The sequence below is a fragment of the Penicillium soppii genome (genome assembly GCF_028829465.1).
Source record: "Penicillium soppii strain IBT 18220 chromosome Unknown utg000010l, whole genome shotgun sequence".
In the NCBI taxonomy this organism is placed as follows: Eukaryota; Fungi; Ascomycota; class Eurotiomycetes; order Eurotiales; family Aspergillaceae; genus Penicillium; species Penicillium soppii.
The window spans coordinates 280,832-302,131 of NW_026643240.1; the positions used below are offsets into that span (position 1 = coordinate 280,832).

General features: G+C 47.8%; 10 protein-coding genes across 10 annotated transcripts; 5 read left to right on the top strand and 5 right to left on the bottom strand.

Annotated features, from left to right (window-relative positions):
* Positions 1–2,452: 2,452 nt before the first annotated feature.
* Positions 2,453–2,836, top strand: N7529_010743 (uncharacterized protein; the record flags this gene model as incomplete). Its single annotated transcript, XM_057246270.1, has 1 exon — positions 2,453–2,836. One exon carries the CDS (start codon positions 2,453–2,455, stop codon positions 2,834–2,836), a length of 384 nt encoding a protein of 127 aa, XP_057091619.1.
* Positions 2,837–4,953: 2,117 nt separating this feature from the next.
* Positions 4,954–5,608, top strand: N7529_010744 (uncharacterized protein; the record flags this gene model as incomplete). Its single annotated transcript, XM_057246271.1, has 3 exons — positions 4,954–5,272; positions 5,364–5,446; positions 5,498–5,608. 3 exons carry the CDS (start codon positions 4,954–4,956, stop codon positions 5,606–5,608), a joined length of 513 nt encoding a protein of 170 aa, XP_057091620.1.
* A 469-nt stretch (positions 5,609–6,077) lies between these two features.
* On the bottom strand, positions 6,078–7,436 carry N7529_010745 (uncharacterized protein; the record flags this gene model as incomplete). Its single annotated transcript, XM_057246272.1, has 1 exon — positions 6,078–7,436. One exon carries the CDS (start codon positions 7,434–7,436, stop codon positions 6,078–6,080), a length of 1,359 nt encoding a protein of 452 aa, XP_057091621.1.
* Positions 7,437–7,962: 526 nt separating this feature from the next.
* N7529_010746 (questin oxidase family protein) lies at positions 7,963–9,502 on the bottom strand (the record flags this gene model as incomplete). Its single annotated transcript, XM_057246273.1, has 5 exons — positions 7,963–8,060; positions 8,116–8,520; positions 8,575–8,934; positions 8,993–9,295; positions 9,349–9,502. 5 exons carry the CDS (start codon positions 9,500–9,502, stop codon positions 7,963–7,965), a joined length of 1,320 nt encoding a protein of 439 aa, XP_057091622.1.
* A 539-nt stretch (positions 9,503–10,041) lies between these two features.
* Positions 10,042–12,621, bottom strand: N7529_010747 (TFIIH/NER complex ATPase/helicase subunit SSL2; the record flags this gene model as incomplete). The annotated part of the gene is made up of 3 exons (XM_057246274.1): positions 10,042–12,368; positions 12,428–12,544; positions 12,594–12,621. The coding sequence occupies 3 exons, from the start codon at positions 12,619–12,621 to the stop codon at positions 10,042–10,044; spliced, it is 2,472 nt and encodes an 823-aa protein (XP_057091623.1).
* Positions 12,622–13,070: 449 nt separating this feature from the next.
* On the top strand, positions 13,071–13,682 carry N7529_010748 (uncharacterized protein; the record flags this gene model as incomplete). The annotated part of the gene is made up of 4 exons (XM_057246275.1): positions 13,071–13,079; positions 13,139–13,152; positions 13,230–13,255; positions 13,348–13,682. 4 exons carry the CDS (start codon positions 13,071–13,073, stop codon positions 13,680–13,682), a joined length of 384 nt encoding a protein of 127 aa, XP_057091624.1.
* Positions 13,683–14,161: 479 nt separating this feature from the next.
* On the bottom strand, positions 14,162–14,356 carry N7529_010749 (uncharacterized protein; the record flags this gene model as incomplete). The annotated part of the gene is made up of 1 exon (XM_057246276.1): positions 14,162–14,356. One exon carries the CDS (start codon positions 14,354–14,356, stop codon positions 14,162–14,164), a length of 195 nt encoding a protein of 64 aa, XP_057091625.1.
* Positions 14,357–15,276: 920 nt separating this feature from the next.
* N7529_010750 (RNA polymerase II-binding domain-containing protein) lies at positions 15,277–16,918 on the top strand (the record flags this gene model as incomplete). The annotated part of the gene is made up of 2 exons (XM_057246277.1): positions 15,277–15,423; positions 15,488–16,918. 2 exons carry the CDS (start codon positions 15,277–15,279, stop codon positions 16,916–16,918), a joined length of 1,578 nt encoding a protein of 525 aa, XP_057091626.1.
* Positions 16,919–17,194: 276 nt separating this feature from the next.
* On the bottom strand, positions 17,195–19,524 carry N7529_010751 (glutamine-dependent NAD(+) synthetase; the record flags this gene model as incomplete). Its single annotated transcript, XM_057246278.1, has 4 exons — positions 17,195–17,304; positions 17,361–18,160; positions 18,223–19,437; positions 19,496–19,524. 4 exons carry the CDS (start codon positions 19,522–19,524, stop codon positions 17,195–17,197), a joined length of 2,154 nt encoding a protein of 717 aa, XP_057091627.1.
* A 380-nt stretch (positions 19,525–19,904) lies between these two features.
* Positions 19,905–21,261, top strand: N7529_010752 (NAD(+) diphosphatase; the record flags this gene model as incomplete). Its single annotated transcript, XM_057246279.1, has 3 exons — positions 19,905–20,001; positions 20,058–20,507; positions 20,558–21,261. 3 exons carry the CDS (start codon positions 19,905–19,907, stop codon positions 21,259–21,261), a joined length of 1,251 nt encoding a protein of 416 aa, XP_057091628.1.
* Between the last annotated feature and the right edge of the window lie 39 nt (positions 21,262–21,300).

The window sequence follows — 21,300 nt, forward strand, 5'->3', positions numbered from 1 at the left end:
ATATCACATGAGCATCATAGCCCTCAATTATCTCCAATATACCTACAAATATTGTACATGAATGTACGTTGACCGTTGGGATATGACGATGCTTAGGATACAATTAATCTAGACCAATATCTTTCGTGCAATCTGGTAGACCATACATCATACAATTTAGGTTGATTGCTCTTACTTTTCCAAATCAGGATCTGTCTCAAAATTTAGACTTATGAATTTACATATGATGCGTTTGATGCAAAGCGTCTTACGTTGTGCTGGCCCCAAATGAAACATTCCTCGTTGCAAAGTCAATATGCTGGATGCGAATTTCGACCTCGCCCTAATTAATGTCAGCACACGCATTATCACATCGTCAGAGTCCTTCATACTGAGGAGATGGACGATGATCGATATAGCGAATATCATGCCGATCTTGGGGGATTTTGCCTCCCCCGCTGGCGTCAACCTTCATCCAGGGTTCATACATGGCAAAAGCGGATCTAGTAACCTCGAAAATCATGCAAACGCCCGTGCCACTGGATTCCTCAGGTTCCAATAAATCATCTTATCTGGGTAATAGAACTGAAACCACGTACATTGTGTGGTCCCTGAAACTCCACATGGTAGGTGGTAGTGTATACATATTGTACACATTATCGGGCAGTATTTTCATATCTATAATAAACATACAAGACACTGTACTCATGTCTTCGACTATACTTAAGTATTGTATATTGAACATCTAAAGTATGCAGCAAGTCAATATACACAGTACAGGATTGTACAAAAGAGATAGATTGAGCGAGCAAGGGCTCCTTGACGTCATGTGCCATCTACACCTCAGGCAGAACCCGTCCATTTTGGGTGTTTCTGGAGCCAATGAAACCATGTATCCGCTGTGGCTTCAGATTTCACCCTTTTAGCTCATTTTCTCCACCGAGAAGTTCCACAATTTTTATTCAATTTGGGAATCAATTTGATTTCTAGATTTCTTATAATAATGTAAAGTTCAACAGTATATGCGTTCCTGCAGCGCGTTACCGTTATTCAAAGCATACACAACCAATTTGATGCTCGGATCGCCCCGATGCCTCACGATATGACGTCGAGGGCTCCATCCCGAGCCTCAGTAACATCCTCTTGTTTTACCTTTTTCACTTTTTTCCACCCATTTTTTCCCGCGCCGCAGACGCAGTACTTTCAATGGTCACACAGTAGATGTCTATTTGATATGCACTCCCATATTGCTATTGGATCCGAAATTGATCCATCCAGGCCTCGTAATTGTATCCTGGCCCGAGACAACAGCGTAGTCTGCCATATCGATGGGTGTACTCCACCGGGGATGCCCACTTTATGTTCCGGCTGACCGAAAGACGACCTATCCTAATGCGATGCAGAATGCAAGATGGGCCTCGCCGTTCAGAAGGCCAAAAGGTTCATGAAATCCCAATTATGATTCGTCCTAAAAACGTCAGGCGAAGATCTGCAGGGGGCCGGACTATGGCTATGCTGATCTCAGAACGCCTCCGACGTTCCAGTGGTCCATCTGCATTCCCCAGTGACCTCATCGGATCACTTTGACCTATGGCCCGGTGGATCGACTGATAATATCAATTCGGACATGAACCACTCTCCGTGAGCCTGTGGAGATTAGTTATTTCATAACGTCTTCGGATGATGATACAACCCCACCGCTCTAGGACAATGATTTACCAACAGGACAATATTCACAGTGTTACTGAGGTCTGGGGGCTGTGATGCTTCTTATGATGTCGCCTAGGAGAAATTGTTCTCTTACTCCCTTTCCCTCCCCCCTTCAGCCAATGATGTCACCGTACTCCGCTCAGTGTAATCGGTGGATCTGTCCTGAGTATCTATTCCCATGGCGCTCTCAGGAGAAATTAAGCCCATTGTTGGCCTATCATAGTGACCAAGATCGGGTGCTTTTGCCATGTATGATCATCCTCCGGTTCTGATTTCATTCTCCCTTGTGGAACCATAATTGTCTTATATATACCCTTGCTCGCAGAAGCTGATTCAATTGTTTCCACTCTAACCTACCTGAATTTGCTCCATAACATCTTTTCAAGTTTCAGTATTATTGCCTCTTACAGTTGATCCTCCCACACAGCTTATAACACTCATCCAACCACTTGTGTGTTTTCACCATCATCATTATCTATCATTCGTGACTTCTGTTTTCTCACGGCTCAAACCAACTAGCTCATATCGATCTCTTTTCCAAAAGGTAAGCTCTTGGTATACCTGAGACAGTGTCCCGACAGAACGACAAGCCTGCGACAAAAGCCCTCATTCGGCGATCGCATTTCACCAGTCCACATCCTTTCGGACAGACATGACAACCTATCGAGATACCATCATGAATCCAGCTCTCTCACAATGGCGCTATTCGATGCATAGACATGTCACAAGCTAACTTGCATTCCCACACCAGACATCATCCACCATGACTCAAGCCACTCAAATGCAGCAGCCCACTGACAACGTGGAGTCCATGTTCCCAACGAACTCGGGAGGTGTGGATATCCCGAACAGTGAGATCCATGTTGACCCCTACCGGTCGCTGGATCCTGCTCGTGCTTCCCTGGAGGACTACAACCGCTCGATGCTGCAGTACACTCAGCGTCAAATGTCTTCTTTCGTTGACACCGATGACTCTCATCGCAGCAGTCAAAGCAGCGGCCAGAGTGGTCGCAGTAGCACCTCTACTAGTTCCAACATGTCTCGCAATGCCCACGGACCCACATCATCCGTCAGCAATGCTGCTCACCTGGCCGGTTCTAAGGTCAGCAGCCGTGACATGGCTGATAACGAATCCGCTACATACTAAGGTGTGTCTCATGCCAAAAGTATGTCTGATTTGATCTAGTCTGTTCTATGTTCGAACTAACAATCATCTCAGCGGTTGGTTATCGTAACCGTGGCACAGCGTCATGACGATATCTTTTCGATGTTTGCATGATATGCTATGGCATTGGCGAGAATGTTTCCATTGAACCATCGTCAAATATTTCGCCTTTGTCCCAATTGCAGATATATCTGCGGAGTTTATTATTCGCGCGGGAGAGCGTGCCTGCATTGAGCGATACAGCGAGTTTGATTTCCGGTGGCCTTGATTTATGTCGGGTCATCGTGAAATGTTCCTTTCCTTTCACCCCTTTTACCCACTTCATCTTTCTACTTGCATCAGCATTTTCAGGATACCGATTGAGCCTTAGCTTCCTATCTCTGTTGGCCTGGTTTTTGGGTACTCAGGGCCGGATCACGCGTGTTTTAACTGCGTGTATTGCGCCCAGGACCCTTGGACTAGAATCATCGGATCCATTTCCCACAACCCCAAACACAGCATACTCAAATAGAGCAGGACACTTGATGTCCTGACTCGTTGCCCCCGACTTTTTTCTTCTTGTCATTCATTTGGCCTTGTCACTTGTGACTGTTTTGGTGTTATCTGACTCGAGAGCAGCCTACAAACGATATTATTCACGTCCACTTTGATCTTCATGTGCTGGGTCACAGCTACGTGACCAAAATTTCTGCTGATGTCCTTCTGTGGAGGAACATCAACCTGTTACACCACCTGTATTTTTATATTTCACCAGCGAGCGGGCGTTTTTTTCTTTCCTTTTTTGATGCTTCAACACCAACATATTTCCTGAGTCGAGGACACTGGCTGTCCCTCAGGAGAAGGACACCGATACCCTGTTATGATATGATGACAGTCCGCTGTGGACTAAGCCATGTTGGCAATTGATGACCTGTACCATTATGCGCAAAATCTGAGCACATGTTTTTTTTGGGTTGTTTGTTGTGAGTACGCTCGGATAATTTCCTTTGTGAAGATTAAGGTGTCGTATTAGCGTAGTGCGTAGATCGTAGATTATTGGTTGGCGTGCTATATATTTACATTATTTGTGGCTTCACTGTGAATAGGACGAGTTAATATATTGTTCTGTCTCAGTTGAAGATTTCGAGGCAATTTAATCTAAATGATTTCTTGTCCAAGCAAAACGACTTCCAGAGGAAATGAAGCAGTTTGGTATATGTTTGAGCTTTGTTTTGGAAAAGAAAACCCACCATCTACCTAGGTGTGATGGGAGTTTGGATCTAATTTACTAGGCCTATTACCTATCTTATCATCTCTTCTCCTACTGTTGTTTCCCTCTATTTGATATTAAACTTCGATCAAGCCAGCCAGATATCTTCTCGAGGTGAACTGCTCTCGTGTTCCAAGGACATCCCTTGCATACTTCTTGAGGATCGTATTTCACCTAGCAAACAACCCTTAAAAGGGGGTGAACATAGACGCTTGATGAAATGAAATCGTATAATAGAGTCACTTCCAAGGTTGGCGGCAATCTGTACGAGTTCAATGCATTAGAATTGCTCTGCAACTTAGGTTGTGAACATGCTTTGTTCGTATAAGGTTTGTTGATCAACAACCAAATGATTTTAGTCCACATACCAGAAACTGACCAGCCAGAAGAACCAGTGAAGCCAAGTCCCAATGGTGCACATTCCAAATGATTTATTAGGGTAGCGAATCAAGGCCACAGAGTGCCTTTCCACACGAGGGATGAAACCCCTGGAATCCCAGGATCCACCAACCAGCCAACCAGAAGTGCCCAAGGGAGAAGAAAAGAAACAGGAAATGCAATGGCCCTGTTGCCATGCTGAGAGGCTGGCAACTTTAGTTTCAAGGTCGAAAGCCAGCGCCAAACCTCTTTCCCTCCTCCATCGACCCGTCGGACACCCATCCGACAACCCAGCAACAACCAGGCCCAGCTCCAGTCATTCATTTCGGTCTCAATCTGGGGGCCAAAACACTCTTTAATTGCCTGCATCACGCCCTCCGATATCCAAGTCCTAGCCACACGGCGTGGACTCCCGACCTCAAGTCGTTCCCTACCATATAAACAACATCCATCCAGCAAAACCACCGCAACAATGTATCTCACCACCATCTTCACCGGTCTCACGATGATCCTAGCCGTCACGGCCATCCCGGTTGCGCACGAAAAGCCATCCCCAACCCCCTCAATGTCCAAGGCTCTCATCTCCCCTTCTTCCGCCTCCGCTTCCGCCTCGGCCTCAGCTTCGCCTACCCCATCGCCCAACCCATTCGAGGCATACACATGCCCAAAGGGCAAGTACAAGTCCTGCTGCATGTCCGTCCAGGAAACAGGGCACAGTGTTATCCAGCCGCTTGGCGAACTGGTTCCCATGGTCGGCGGACTGCAGCTCAGCTCAGCTATATCTTTCCAGTGTACGTATCAATGATCTATTTGATTTATTTACTTCGAGGGCCAGCTACATACAGCTCGTCTAATTTTGTGCTGATCACTAATACCGCACAGGCAAGAAGATGGCTGAACGGGAAGCACCGGCAACCTGCCACGGACATGGATATTCGCCCATGTGCTGCGATAGCAAGGACAATGTGAGTATTCCCGCAGAAGGGAAAGAGATACACCCGTCTAATATCTTCCAGGGTTTAGTTAGCGTCTGCAAGTCCTTCGAGGAGACCAAGGAGAACTACTACTCACACCAGGGAAAGATGGAAGAGACTCAGGCTGATATGATCATGGATGCTGTTACCTAATGTCCAAGCCTGGGGCTTGCGGCATCTAATATGTACGGTACATTTTGTATACTGGGATTGGGGCAAGTGGATGGCTGGAGTTTCTTTCTCATCTTGATATTTCTTGAACACTTCGTTATATTGATTCTTTGGTTGTGTAATTGTATACAGCATACACTTCAATCTGCTTTTCTGTTTGTTTTTCTCAGAATGACAAATGTAGTTGGAGGGTTATCTTACTGTAAAAAGTTTTATGACAATCGAATTTAATTCGTGTATGAAATGAAGCTAAGCTTTTGAACTGACAGAACATGGCTCGGAAGTGCAAATAAAAAAATCGAACGCCAGCCCACCAAGTCCTCTGCAGGCCCATGCAGTTTTGATAAATATGAAACAGATGAAAAAGCGCTGAAAAATTAAGTATCAATTTGCAGGCCCAAAGGCCTGACAAGAATAAAGATTGTTCGCGATTGTCCAAGCAGATTCCAAATTAGTCCTTCCAAAACCAACCACTCTTCGACTTGGCGGATTCAGATTCAGGGCCTTCGGATTGTGGATGAGACACCTCAACGGAAGTATCATTCTCCTCTCGGCCATCCGCAAAGCGCTTCGAATTAATGATCGTGCTTTGGACAGAGCCATCAGCCAAGCGTACGCGCTCTGTCCGTGTCATAGTGGAAACAACACGGCATTGGTCTTGTGCTTGCACTGGTTCCGAGAGAGACTCCCGCTTCGTCTCCATCGACTCTTGTAGTGTCTTGGGAACAGAGGGTTTGTTGTTGCCAGACACAAATTCCATACGGGTTTCGTTGTCATCACTGTGTTTATCCTCGACCTTGGGAACTCCGTGTCTGTATTTCTCCAGTTCTTCCTGCTGTTCTTTCCGCTCTGCTAGAAGGAGACGCAGAAGTGGGCTTTCGGAGATACTGCGGGAAAATCCGCGCTCTCGGTTTTCAATATCGTTCAAGAAGCGCTCGTACAAGTCAAGCTCGGTCTCGGCGGCTTTTTGTTCCTCTTTGCTTTCAGGGAGAGAAAGGGATCGAGAATGATCTTGCCCATGCTGTGTACGACCAGCGAAAGTGATACCCGACCAAGGCTGCCCCTCTGTGCCAGAAACATACTTCCACCGGTCACCCAAGCTGCCCCGTTTCACAAGCCCTTGTAGCCAATCCTTCCCAGACTCATATTTGACGGCTTCGTGATTAAGCATCGGCTTGCCGTTTTCAAGACGAAGGAGGTCCTCAAAGGCTTCCCGCCACTGTGGTTCATCCGAGTCACGCTCGGCATCAAGATATAAAGAGGAAATGATGGATGAGAAAACGCCATTCTCACGATTCGCTCGAAATTTCGCTTGTCGTTCGAGATTGAGGGGCGAATAAGGGCTGAACATTATGTAGGTGATTGGCCAAGTTGGCGAATCTGTGTCGTCGAACATATCCAGGAAGAAATTGTGTGGATGGAAGAAGTTTGATGCGAGCGGAGAGAAAAGTGATTCGAGATTGAAGAAGTCAGATGATGAATTGTACCATCTTCTTGAGTTGTTTCTATAGTCGCGATCGTCTCTCCCGCGATCGTCTCTGTTGCAGTTATTCCCATCATTTGGATAGTTTCTGTCTGAGTGGTCACCGATTCTTTTGTGGGTTGTTCTACTTTCGTATCCGTGGTCGTCTGCAAATATCTCCCAGCGGTCGTTGTGAGGTGGCGTCACAGTTGAGGGTAGACCCGTGATGGATTGAAGCATAGTGGATACCTGTTCATCGGCATAGCGGCGGAAGGCGACAAACGGGTTGGACTCGTGAGGCCAGTCCCTGTTCTGATTGTTTGATGGGTGATCCTTGTCATCAGCCATGCTTGAAATTGAAATTGATTGATGATATCGGTAGTTTGGAGTTAGAAAGAATTCAAAAGAAAAAGTGAGAGAATAATACATGTTGGGGAAGAGCCCCACTTATTGGCTCCACGTGATCCCCAATGTAAACTGGAATTTCGTCACTTTTCCATACTCTCGATGTAGCTGCCCATATTGAAGGTATATATATGCTCTACTGCTCAAAATTTAATTATAAATATGAGCCAAAGGACTATGGTAAGCCAATATACTGCAGCAACATGGCAATATATAAAAATAAATCACACAATCAAATAATCAAGTCTTCACGTTGAGCCGCTGGCGTCATTTTAGAGACCCACTAGAGTGGAACCATAGTTCAACCTCGATCTATATCAGACTTAGTATGCGTACAATCATATATACTAAATACTATATTGTACTATTTCAATATCGGATCTTTGCTTGATTACTGGCATGAGTGGAGATAAAAATTGACAAAGAGCAGTAGCAGTAACCAGATAAGAAACAATTCAAGTGAGCCAAATCACATACGTGCACCTCCTTGAGGCTCCCAGGCTTCATCAAACCCAGTAGAACGGATCCACATAGGCGAATTCTCTTCTTTAACAGTGGAGTCAACGGCTGTTTACAGTAAGTAAAGTCCTGCAATATATCATAAGAGAAAAAAAGGCCTTACCTATATTCCCAATCCGAAGCCACATATCTCCCTTAATTGGCATCTGTCTATTACTGCTCTCATATGGCTGACAGACCTTCTCACCATGAGCCAATGCCCGTACTAGTTTGGCTAGGTGTCCATCGTCACTGGGATGGGCGAGACTGCGAGCAAATATCTGAGACCAGTCATCCTTGATGGGATACTGGGCCACCTCTTCCAGCAGGAGATCGGGCATTCCACGCGAGACGTACATCAAAAGATCCATTCGACCCTTCCATTCCAGTAGGCGGAGCTTGGATCGCTGATCTAGGAATGGGAGCTTGATGATCTTCGAGAAGAAGATGGATGAGTTGAGACAGTGGATGAAGAAAAAGTCCAGCTTCATATCTTTTGTTGGACGCTGTGCGGTGCTAGTATAGTACACTGATATTCATATACAGTCAGCGATATTTCTGACAAATAGAAAAGAACACTCACCAACGGTATTAATCATATCCGCCAGCTTTTCCTCAACCTGTTCCTCCGAAACTGTGAATTGAGCTGCATATTTCACCATCTCCCCAGGTGCCCTAGTCAAGATCCCATCCCGGATCTTATTAGCATCCGTCCATCGAACACTCTCAATAAGAGCCTTGTCCGTATGAACTTCATCTAGAAGCTGCAGAAGTGATTTCTTTCCCGGCTTTCCAATCCCACCAGCCATCTTCTCAGCCGGTAAGAAGAACTGACGACCGATCCAGTCCTCGTGCACGGCTGTTTGGGCAAGAGCTTGCGCTACAATGGCTGGCTGATTGAATTCAAGACCGAACCCGAGATGGATGAGTGGGTGAACTAGACCTGGGTTGGATCAGTACAGAAATGGTATGGACTGAATAGGGTGATGGTAAATACTAACCACCAAAGAGTCGACACAGCATATTCTCCGCTCGCTCATCTCCAGCAAATATATACTCCTCCAGGACCCCGCCAACACCCTTGTCATCAATCTCCTGCTGAAAGAAGGCAAGGTAGTTTGGATAATTCTCTTCCTTCCCAAGACATTCCTGGAATTTGGCGACGTCATGCATAGACTGGATTACGTCTTGGCTTGCCGGCAGCGCGGGCCTCTGGTAAATTTTATTATGCTTGTACCCGGCCTTGATATGTTCTGGTGTTGCTCCCAGAGCATATATACTGAGGATTTGATGGGGGATGTGGTCTGTTGTATTGGGTCAGGTACAGTTGTAATGACAGGGAGATTTTAGAACATACTGTGGAATCCCTGGTCGTTGAAGAAGACGTGATGCTTCGCCATATCTTCCTGTAAAATCTCACTCGCTGTCTGTGCTGCATCTTCCCGGACATTGGAGCTATAGATGCCTGCATCCGTGGCTGGGTTCAAATGAATCTTCGTAGCAGTTGCCATAGCGGGGGTTTGGAACGTATTGTGGGTGGTATACGAGTTGTATTGCGTGGTTTTTCGCGAAGTAAACAATAACGAAGGTCGAATGCTTGATCGAAATGACGATAATATATTGAAATGCCGAGTTCTGCTCATAAGATCGAGGGCTGGTTTGTGGTGCAACAGTGGATCCTACCAGCCTGGGGAAGCTTGTATTTATATAAACAGATGTAGAATTGGAGCTGTACGACAGATGATTTTGAAGTAAAACCTGTTGGCCTATCAGAGTGATACAATTATTCAAGATGATGGAGATATGTATACGAAAAGCGGAGAATTCGGTGTTTCGGGCTTTCCGTTGTCACGACCAACGTCATTCCCAGTAGAAAGTCATTTCCAGACCGGTCTTGCTGACAGATTGATTTTATACTTCAGTAAGACCTACCTAAGTAGAGGAATCTGGATCGTCTTGCTCTATAATACAATGTTTTTTGATTTTATTATTTTCTAAATGGGTATTATTCAATCTGGATAATCACAGGAAACCAAGAACAGCACAGCTTTTAATTTTCGGTCTCCCTTTCCTTTTTGCGGCGTTGACGGTCTCGCTCCATTTTCTTGAAAAGTGGATGGTGACCAGTCTTATCTTTGAGTTGTTTGTTTCTGCTCTTGTTGTACTCGATGTACGCCATATCATCACCACCAGCCAGACCGCTGAGAGTGGCAGCGCTGCGTTTCGCATTCGGTTTCTTGCCTGTCACTCTTTTGCCCGAGCGCATCGAGAACAAGTCGTCGTTGACTTGTTCGACGTCTGCGGAGGACTCGTTCTGTAACATGACTTCTTGAAGGAGCTCACGGCGCTCTGCTGGCGTTGCGTACGAGAGTCCCTCGTAGTTGTCAATGCCTTGAAGATGGGTAATGACCTTGAAGGCGTAACCTTGGTCAATTAGGAATGCTTGCCGCTTGGCGGAATACACCATCTCATTGGTATCCTTGGATACGAGCGAGTAGAAGAAAGCATTGAAGCCCTCGTCATTCCTGCGCTTGGCTCGCAAGATTCGGCCCAATCGCTGGGCCTCTTGACGACGCGAACCGTAGTGGGATGAAATTTGGATCAGACAGGTAGCCTCGGGCAGATCAAGAGAGGTATCACCGATCTTCGACAGGAAGATCGTGTTGACCTGCTCGTTGTGTTGGAAGTTCTCTAGAATCCGCATGCGCTCGTTTTGCGGGGTTCCACCGTAAATGTAAGCCTTGTTCAGCTTCAGCGCGTATCGCTCCAGAGCATACACATTATCCGAAAATACAATGATCTTGTCGCCACGCTTCTCGTGGAAGTCGATTAGGAACTGACATGCCTGAAACTTGCGGGGATTCATGATGTAGAGCAGGGCCTGTTTTCTAGAGCTTTCACGTAGATACTCGGAGTAGAACTCGGTGGTCATTGGACACCACACCTCGGCACACTGCACCTTGGCAATGTGACCCTGAGCGGCGAGTTCCATCCAATTTGCTTCGTAGAGCTTGGGTCCAATCAGAAAGTTCAGATCTTTGATCTTGTCATCTTCACGGAGCAAAGTTGCAGTGAGGCCAAGTTTGCTCTGCGCAGCAATGGCAGATGTGACCTTTCGGAACATCGAGGCTGGCACGACGTGCACCTCATCAAGAATCATCATACCCCATTCTCTGGACTGGAGCCAATCCATCATCTTCTGGGCATCATACGACCGAGCACGGGTCTGTGACACCATTGAGTATGTGGACACAATGATACCGGTTGAACGTTTGAATTTCTCCTTGTGATCAGATGTAAAAATAGCGATATCGCCAGGATCGATGGTCGTCCATCGCAAAAACTCGTTTCGCCATTGCACAACGGACATGGAACTGGTGCAGAGGACGATCGTTCCTTTCTTGATGGTTGCCGCGGCTGTGATACCCACAAGGGTTTTGCCGGCACCACAAGGAAGCACGATAATACCACTCTTGGCTCGTCCGTTACCGAACATCTTACTAAGACTCTTCTCTTGGTAAGATCGGATTCGTGCCGCAGGCTTCAAATCCATATCCAAATTCGGGTTGACTGTGTCTCCTTGGAAATCGTACTCTTCCAAGGCAGGACACCCGATCGATTGACAGCGGGCTTTGACCACTTCGACTCCAGCGGCGGGAATTTCGAAACTGTATGTGGTTGCTTCTTCATTTTCATCCTCGCCAACATCGTCGATGCCGTAGTCCACGACCCCGCCTTCTTCATTTTGCTTCTCGGTCCTGGCAGCAGCAGCCTCCTGTTGAGTGGTCTCTCGTACACCAGCTGCATCTTTCGTTCCGGGAATGACCAGGCCACCCATTTTCGGGGCAGCCCGCTCAATGATACCTTCGGTATTGTCCATTCTCTGCGGTCCGATAACCTCGTCTTTCAGCAAACGCTGCAGCATTTCGGGATCCGTCGTTTCCACAAAGTATCGGTTATGCCTCAACACCATCTTGATCTTGCCGTAGGATTTAGTGAACTCGATGATGAACGTCCGAATACTCTCAGGCAGCGGGGTTTTTGACAGACGGTCCAGGAACTCCACAATATCCTGCGGTTTGAGGCCGACCGAGACCGCCGCATATAAACTGTGTCCGGTCAATCGGTATTCGTGAAGGTGGGTCGGGCGCGAAAGCGGTTCCGCGATGGTGGTCAAGAAATCTTGAGCTTGGGGTGCCAGCGGAGAGAAACTCTCAAGGGTGATTGTGCCTTTCAAAGGCTCGATCCATAACGGCCGGTTGTAGTGATCGACCTTTAGCGGGAGCGAGGAAAGATCCTTGTACCCAAATCTGGGGTCCGTCTTATTCACCGGGTTCTTTTTGCTGAATGACTCGAGCGAGAACTTGTTGACGACCTCTTTATGCGCCAGTTTTAGCATCTGGGTCACTTCATGTGAGCAGACTGCCACACTGTACCTTTCAAGTTGGATTCCTCCGGCAACTCTTCTGTATCTGAGTATTCATCGCTGCTAGAGATTTCTGTGGTATCGGGGATGGGTGTGGCTCGCTTCGACGCGCTGCTAGACCGACCAGCTGGCATAGTGAGTCATCTGTCTCCGACAAAGATGTACTGGGGACTTACCATCGGCCGCCTTGCGTTTGAGAGGCATGGTGGAGTATGTTCAACAAGAAGGAGGAAAGAGATGTGAATGAGAAACTGAGGGCGATCGAAGTGTGTATATGTTCAGTGAGATGGAGCGACGCTCCGTAGAAGATATCTTAAATCAGCATGGAATCAAAGCTGCTGACCGCATTCACAGGCGGCGTCTGGCGACTTCTGTTTCCGGTGCTATCTTTGAGTTCAGGTCAAGGGTTCAACGAAATAAATGAGTAGTTCGAGACAAAGAAGTTGAAAAGAATGAGGATGGAAGATAATGTAATCAAGAGAAGCGAGAAAGAATAGAGAAGAGAGGATGAAGATAGCTTTGGGGATTGATAAGCCGCCTGAGGCATCAATGGTTATCATTGGCCGCCATTCTTTTGCGGAGCCGCTCCAACTGACGTAGAGCTTCTTCTTCTGTTGCTTCACCTTCAACTACGAAGTACCACATCATTCACTATGAACACGGTAAGATATCCTATAGTCCTGGTGTATTGGCTTCAATACTAACTCAACTTTGTGACCAGATCAGATCCACCTGGTGAGCCGAAATTTCTCAATTTGCAGGATGAAACAAATCGTATGATCCAAATACTGATGTGGCTTTCATCATGACAGGATGGGCTGGGGCTCCCTCTGTGTTGGTAGGTGAACTCTAGATCCCTTCCCGGTCCAATAGAATAGCAACGTCTATGCCAGCCAGCGCATCGCAGAAAATAATCTAACCACTCCTCAGCCGGTGGCGGAGCATACTACTTTGCGAAGCAATCGATCAACGCCGACCGACAAGCCCGATTCGAAGCTGAACTCAAGCGCAAAGCCCAGATGAAGCAGATGGAAGAGGAGCACAAGCGACAAGCGCTTTTCACGCCCGACGACGCTAGCAAGCGAGTGAATATGGCACGATTCCAACACACTTCCGATGATGTCGCGTCGCCTAGCGTCGAAGCTTCCCATGACCCGGCGCCTACCCGTCACGAACCTATGAATGAGTCTGACCGTTTGCTGGAGAAGGGCAAATATGAGACTACGCAGCCGTACCGGCCTCCCAGCGGAAACCGATTCAGCTGAACGGCTGGCCAGCCACATTGTACATTGATACATTACCCACAAAATAGAGGTTCGGTGCCTGAGTTAAGTAAATGTGGAATTTCCTTGGACTCTACAGTCTATGTGCACTACTTTTTGGCTGCTCGATATAAGCATGTACATTACTCCGATTACTTCGAGCGAGTCATTTCAATAGATAGATTTGGACAGTCTTAGCTGTTTAGTCTTTCGCTCTTTGGCGACAATCGCGATGTAAAGATATCTTCGTTTCAGACTCATTCCCGCTTCCCAAGAATAAAAACCCCCCATGATAATCCTAACAAGCAAACGCCAAACCGAACTCCTTTGTAATGCATGACATTGGGCTTTAGTATCAGCGCCTGCACTGACACTCGTAGAACGAGTCAATATCTAGCGCGCATGAAAGCAAAGTGGGGGGTTCCTAAATATAAAAACCACGTTAGTCTTTTCTCCACTTCTAACTACTGACTGTACTTCACTTACTTTGCGCTAGTAGACATTCCCAGGCTGCGTTGTCGGGAGCTTTCTAGGGCCGGGGGCACAAATGGAAGAACTACACCGGACACGATGAATCCCATGGTGATGGCACGAGTAGCGCGAGAGTCAGGTCGAGGACGATGAGCCGAGAAGTGGCGGATAGAGGGACGAGCAACTGAGGAGAGGATGGCAGCCATGACGTTAGATAGAGGGTTGATATGGTACTTTGTAGTTTGTGGGATAAAAAGGTATGTTATTTTAAAACAATCTAATAGGGAACTACCAGGCAATATATATATTATATGAATGATAATCAAATGCAATGAAAAAGCGCGGTAAGTCAGGCCATGCAAAGACGCAAGTGATCCGTGTGGGGGCATATAGCGGGGGCGATATGGTCTGATCACTGATGTAAACACTCATCCGATACCAAATAATAGACTATTCCCACTAAATTGATTTAGACTGCAATGTACATTGGAACATGCATGACTATAGTATTTTCTATTGATCGGCATAAAATTACAGTCTCAAGTACTCTCATGGATTGGACTATCGGCACGAGCATACGCCATCGCGGGGTTTCAAGTCGTAAAATGTGTGGGGCGATGATCAATTTAGAGTCCAACGAGGTCGAAGGGAGTGTTCAGAGAACAATTTTGGGCTTCACCGCGTTAACTGCGGGAATAATTGCGGGAATGAAATTCCGGCGGAGCTCCAGAGAGGAGCAGCTTATAACCTGAGGACGGCTGATTGTTTCCGGAAGTCCCAACCGTAGGGTAGATCTTATTAGCGGGTGGCAATTTTGCTTTAGTGATTGATTTTCAGTCTAAAATATTGTACAGGTTGAAGATTTTATCATTTTAATATTTTAGATCAGCTTAGATATCAAGCTCCTCATAATTTGTGGTGAACATTGAACAAATTCGTTCATTCTCATACTCCGAACTGTGTATACAATACATAATGTACATATAGAACCAGGCGGTCAGTTCAAATATATAATTTTGCCCATCGAGTCACGTGCGATAATAGCTTCGATAACGGTAGAACATTAGTTATCACTCAAGGAACCTGGGACCCTTCTCCTCTCTCCTATATAGACAAGTCGTTCACGATGAGCCATCAAGTCGCTATTGCAAAGGCTTCATTCTCAGCGGGATTGTTAAATCCTGACCCTACCTCTGTGCCCCGAGATGAGATAACCGCCGGTCACACCTTCCTCGAACACGTACTGTCGCATTGCTCCCAGGCAAACATCCAGGTCTGAGCCGTTGTATTCTATTGCCTCTCACATCCCATGTACTAAACAAAATCATGCCATACAGAAATGCAAAGCATGGCTGCTCCAACATGTTGCTTCGTCATCTAATAGGGTAGGTGGTTTAGCCAAATACCTGGCTGCTCTGGCTGCCTCCGAACCATCACAACCTACTGGGTCCGACACCTCTCCGAAGCGTCGACGTCTCCACATACTTTATTTGATCAATGATCTATTGCACCACACAAAGTACCACCTTGGCACCACTGCAACCTTCTCCACGGTGAGCGGGTCCCTGCAGCTACACATTGCAGGATTGGTCGGCCATGCGGCAGCTTGTGATCGTCAAAAGAACCCCCGGCACCACCGGCGGCTAGATGATCTGCTAGATATCTGGTCCGAGCACGGATACTTTAATCCCGAACTTGTGGACAAGCTTCGGGAAGTGGTGACCAACTCGGCTTCCACGGGGGCCGCCCCACTCTCCAACGAGGCCGCCAATGCAGACGCCAAGAAGCCCGGGAAAGACATACCTTTTGTCGTGCCATCGACTCATGGAGACCCATCAACCCCTTTCTACGATATTCCAGCGGGCAATTTCATTCCCCATATTTTGCCCAGGTCGACATTGCCCCTCCAGCCCAACTCGGTCAAACCAATCCAACTTCTACCAGGTCCTGCAGATGGAAAACTAGTGCAAGTTCTCAAAGACTTTCTCAGCCATGTGGACAAGATTGGTGGTCCGGTCGACCTCAATGACGAGGATGCAGACATGGACGAGCTGGGTCAATCAATTGTTCGGGATGAAATTACAAAAGACATCCTCGAGGGCGAAACCTACTACGGATGGACCCGTGCATTCTGCCAGCAAATGAAGAAAGCTCCAGCGCGCTCTCGCAGTCCAAGCCAAGCTCGCAGTAGAAGCCCAACTAACTTCAAGCGCCGTCGTTACAGCGACAGCTCCTACAGCCCCGACACAAGATCCCCGAGTCGATCACGCTCACAAAAGCGCGATGTTCGTCGTCGCCACAATTCGCGATCAAGAAGCCGTTCTCCTGATCGCTCACGCGAAAGCTCGTACACGCCTCGAGAACCACACCCCTCTCATTTCCCTCCTCCTCATCAGCAACAACCCCAACAGCAGCCTCAATATCCCCTCGCACCAAACACCTTCCCCCCTCCCCACAACCCAAACGTCCAGGCCCATTATTCCCAGCCAATGGCTAATTCCGGATATCCTCCCCCACCCCTGCAGAACTACGGTTCTTGGCCCCCCCCACCCCCACACATGCCGGGTATGCCCTTCCCTCCACCTGGATCTAGTGTTCCCCAGTCAGCTTTCCCACCTCCTTATCAACCCCCGCAGGTGCCAATGCCACGAGAGCAAGGACATCCCATGCCTCCTGGCCGGCATCACTTCCCTCCACCTTATTCCGGAGGTCAAGCTGGTGGCGCCTGGGGTCCCCCGGCTGGTCAAGGTGGACGACCATGGCGATGATTTGCACGGTCAACTTTGTAAGATAAAATGGAATTGACAATCGGCTTGCGTTTCTCAACATATTGATGTGAAAGCGCTGTTGGTCTCAATGTTTATCATTGTACTTTTTTTTGTTGATAGGACTTCATCTAGAAGATATGCAAAAATAACAATAAAGAGGCATTAATGAACATCGCCAGACTTTCCAGTCCTGATATACCATATTACATCACAAAATAGACTTCTTAGAATGACGCAGATAGAGCTGAGATTCTACAAACCGCACACAAGATATGTCTAATCAGCCTTAACACTCTTCTTCTGCCCCTTGGCAGTGGTCCACCCCTTCGATTCCCAATATTTGACATTATCCTCTATCTTCTTATACGCCCACGTAAAAGGCGGGTCTATAAAGATAATCAATTAGCCACATCCATAGCTCGCCAGGGGGAGAGAAACTTACACAAGAACTGTCTCAAATCGTGCCTGTTGTCTTCAGGAGAGTACTGCTCAGCATGATAACTCGGCGTGATAACAGTCATCTTATGCCTATTAATGGAGTAATAGTAGAAGAAGTGTCTAGTCTTCTCATAGATCTCCCGCGGACTGTACTCATTACCCCAAAGGTGAAGCAACTTTTCGTACATAGAGTAAGGGCCCAGCTTAGACACCTTCCTCAGGTAGCCGAAGACACCCAACTGCGCATATGTAACGCCCATATCGGCCTCATCGGATTGGACATAGTCGTGTGTGATAGGCTCGAGCTCAGCTGTGGGCGTGGCGTGAATGAATTCCTCGAGGATAGGGAGGTCGAAGCTTTCACCGGACCAGGAGATGAACTTCTTGAGATCTACCTTGCTGATTGATCCGATGGGGTTGAGGTCGGCGGAGCTGGCGTCGTATTTTGTGAGGTATCCTCGTAGACATTCGTCGACGTTCGAGGAAGCGAGGACTAGAAGGCCGCCGCCTCCGGGGCGCTGGCGCACTGTCGGTAGTAGAGACGCGAATAGATATGAGAGCACCATTCGGAGACGGGCCTGTACGTTTTGTAGCGCGGCGTTTTCGGCTGGGGAGCCGCCGTGCATTTTGAATCGGGGTTGGAAGGTGGTGATCACGGTAAAGAGATTCATGATAGAGTTGACCACGGTGTCGAAATTGAAGTCAATGTGGTAAGAGCCGATGTCTACAGCCAGGCGAGTCGCTCTGTCTCGTGTTTCATGGCCTGAGTTTTGTGTGCCCATGTAGCTGGTGTGGAAAATGGCCCTAAAGCTATGTCAGTTCTGGCTCGATGAAGATGTGGGTGTCTAGGTAGAAGATAGACTTACTTGCAAATCTCCTGCGTCGTAGTAGGAAGCCAGTCTGAGTCTGCTGGCTGGGCACATAGGCGGCGAACATCTTTGATTACCTGCTTGTTGCCTTCTCGGACCGCTTTGAGCACCTCACGACACATAGAGTGGACGATTACAGCAGTGGCACAGCTATCAATGCCACCACTAAGAGGAAGGAAGAAGCCAGCGGCACCACATCTCCGAAGGTAGTCCCACAGCCAACAGGCGGGACCCAGAGCAATCTCTTCCTCGGGTGCATGGATGCGGGGCTTTATGGGCTGCGAAGTTGCAAGGCTAGGCTCGGCGTCCTCGTCCCGGCGAGAAAGTCTAATATCAAGATCGAGACGAACATAAGGTGATTGTTTGCTAGCCTGCATTCCGCGGCTTGCGCTACATCGGTAAGTTCGGACTTCCTCGATGTCGACTGTGGCGGTAACAACTTCCACGTCGTTTAGCGAGAATTGAGAGCCCTGAGCCACAATATCACCATTGACGACGATCATAGCACATCCATCGTAATAAAGGCGATCGCCGTCACAACCCTGCTGATTGGCATACAGATAAATACCACCGCTTAGTTTTGTCGCTTGAGTAATCAGATTGAGGCGAGTATCAAGTTTCCGTAGCTCGTGGTGACTACCAGATGAGTTGGATATAATTTCAACGCCTGCTAGACCGTACGGAATATGAGGACCGTTAGGAGTGAACAGCTCCTCACACGTCTCAAGACCTAGACACGTATCCCTCGTGCTGATGACAGCATCACCAAAAGGAACCTTGTATTGTCCAGTGACTTTTCCAACAATAGACTCTAGATAGTAGTCCTCAACCTCTTGCGGACGCTGCCAAGGGGTGAAGTGTCGGTGCTCGCGATAGTTGCCGTCATTAGCAAGCCACATCTTAGGTCTAATTAGGACGATTTTCCGGTTGTAGAAGATCACGCGACAGTTGTAGCGGACATTGCGATGACGGACTGGCAATCCAACGTCGACCACAATATCCTGGCAATCGGGGTGATCGATGATGCGGGCGAGCATCTCCCAAGAGTGTAGGAAGGTGTCACCTTCAAGGAAGCCGTCAAGAACGCCATATCCGGTAATTTCAAGCTCCGGTCCAACGCGCAGAGTGGCACCGGCAGCTTTAGCCTGTCGGATACTCTCAATAATGCGCTCTGCATTGCCTTCGAAGTCAAGAGCCCACTGGTTTAGAGAGCTAGAAAAGACGTCAGTGTGGGGGTTCTGGAGGATCTTGTCTACGGCAAACGACTTACCATGTTGCTAGAGTGACTAGGTGCCCCATGATGTCTGATATAAGCAACCTTCAAGCAATGACAGAGACAGAGACTAGTCCCATTCGTCCATAAGGAACAAAAGAAAAAGAAGGAAGCTGGTCACGTGTGGGGGGGAGCTTAATTTCCCCCGCTTCTTGTAATGAAAATACGATAAAATACTGTAATATTACCCCTTATCATGGTTATCGGCTGATCTCCGAGCGAGTACTGTGTAACCGACTGGTAAGTGCGTCCCGAGGTCGTCCGGCTGGCACCGCTGATTAATTGCCATCATGCCTTGGATTCAAACGGAATTCTATCTTTTAAATGTTAGAGATCTTGCGGATTCTTTGTGAAATAGACCATTGATATTGTTCCATTCTGTTGCTCGATACGAAAAATCTTCAGAATGACCCCGATCCCTCAGATTCCCACCCCGGCTCATACGCTCGCGGATTCCATGTTGTCTAGACACTTCGGCCGAGAGACTGTGAACTACTTCTCCAGTAAGGATTTCCAGGTGGTTTCAACTATCAAATAATATCCAACTAAGGCACAACAGGTTCTCCTATTAACCGCCTATCGTTTTTGCGTTCGGATCACCCATTCCTCTCAACAGCCCTAAAGCACCCCTCCGCCCGGTTTGTACTCTTGAACAACCTCGCACCGTTGACGACCCCGTCACCGGTACAATTACACTATGCCAAATATGACGAAATTCGAAGGCTCGTGCCTCAAGATACCTTTGACACGCCCGAGGAGGACATGCTCAAGAACTATGATTCGAGCAAGTCCCATGCGACCTTGATCTTCCTAGGATTGGACGAAAGTCGCAAGGAAGGAGGATTGGCATGGAAGATCTACCAAGGAACACCTTATTTCGCAGTCGACGTCACCCCTAAGGGCTCTGAAGAACAGCAGACTGCAGCAAAGGATGTTATTAGCACCATGGAGGCAAAGGGTCTGTCGTTCTTCCAAACACGAGTTCACATGTCTTTCTCCGCAGACGAAGGTACGATAATCAAAGCAAAAAAAAAAAAGCAAATGCTAATCCTGTAATAGCTGCAATCTATGCGCAGGCCCGCGCCCTGATGGACTGGAACACCCGCAACACATTCTGCGGAACATGCGGATGCCGCACCCTAGCAGTAAATGCTGGAACCAAGCGAGCCTGCCCACCTACCGATGCGGCCCGGACCGCCGAGGGCAAGACCGTCGAGCGACCAGAATGCAATACCCGGACTACACTCTCAAACCTTTCATTCCCGCGCACCGACCCGACGATCATCGTGGCAGTGGTCTCAGCAGATGGCAAGCGCATCCTACTCGGACGCTCTAAGCGATTCCCGCCAAGTTTGTATTCGACACTGGCTGGATTTATTGAGCCGGCTGAATCGGTGGAAGATGCTGTGCGCAGAGAGGTGTGGGAAGAAGCGGGTGTTACTTTGTCTCGTGTTGTTATCCACTCTTCTCAGCCGTGGCCTTATCCTGCCAATTTAATGATTGGTGCTCTTGCGCAGGTTAGTGATCCTGCCCACGAGACGATCTCTTTACTGCATGATCCTGAGTTGGAGGATGCGCGGTGGTTTGAGATTGAAGAGGTTGAGGAGGCGTTGCGCATTGGAACTGGTGATTTGGGCGCTCAGCCTGGTCCGGAGTATAAGGGTGGTTTGAGATTACCTCCTCCTACGGCCATTGCCAACCAATTGATAAAGGCTGCTATCAGCGCGGAGTATTTCGCCACAGAGAAGCAGTCTAAGATGTAAAGTCCTAGATATGTCTTATTATTACGCCTGTAAATATCG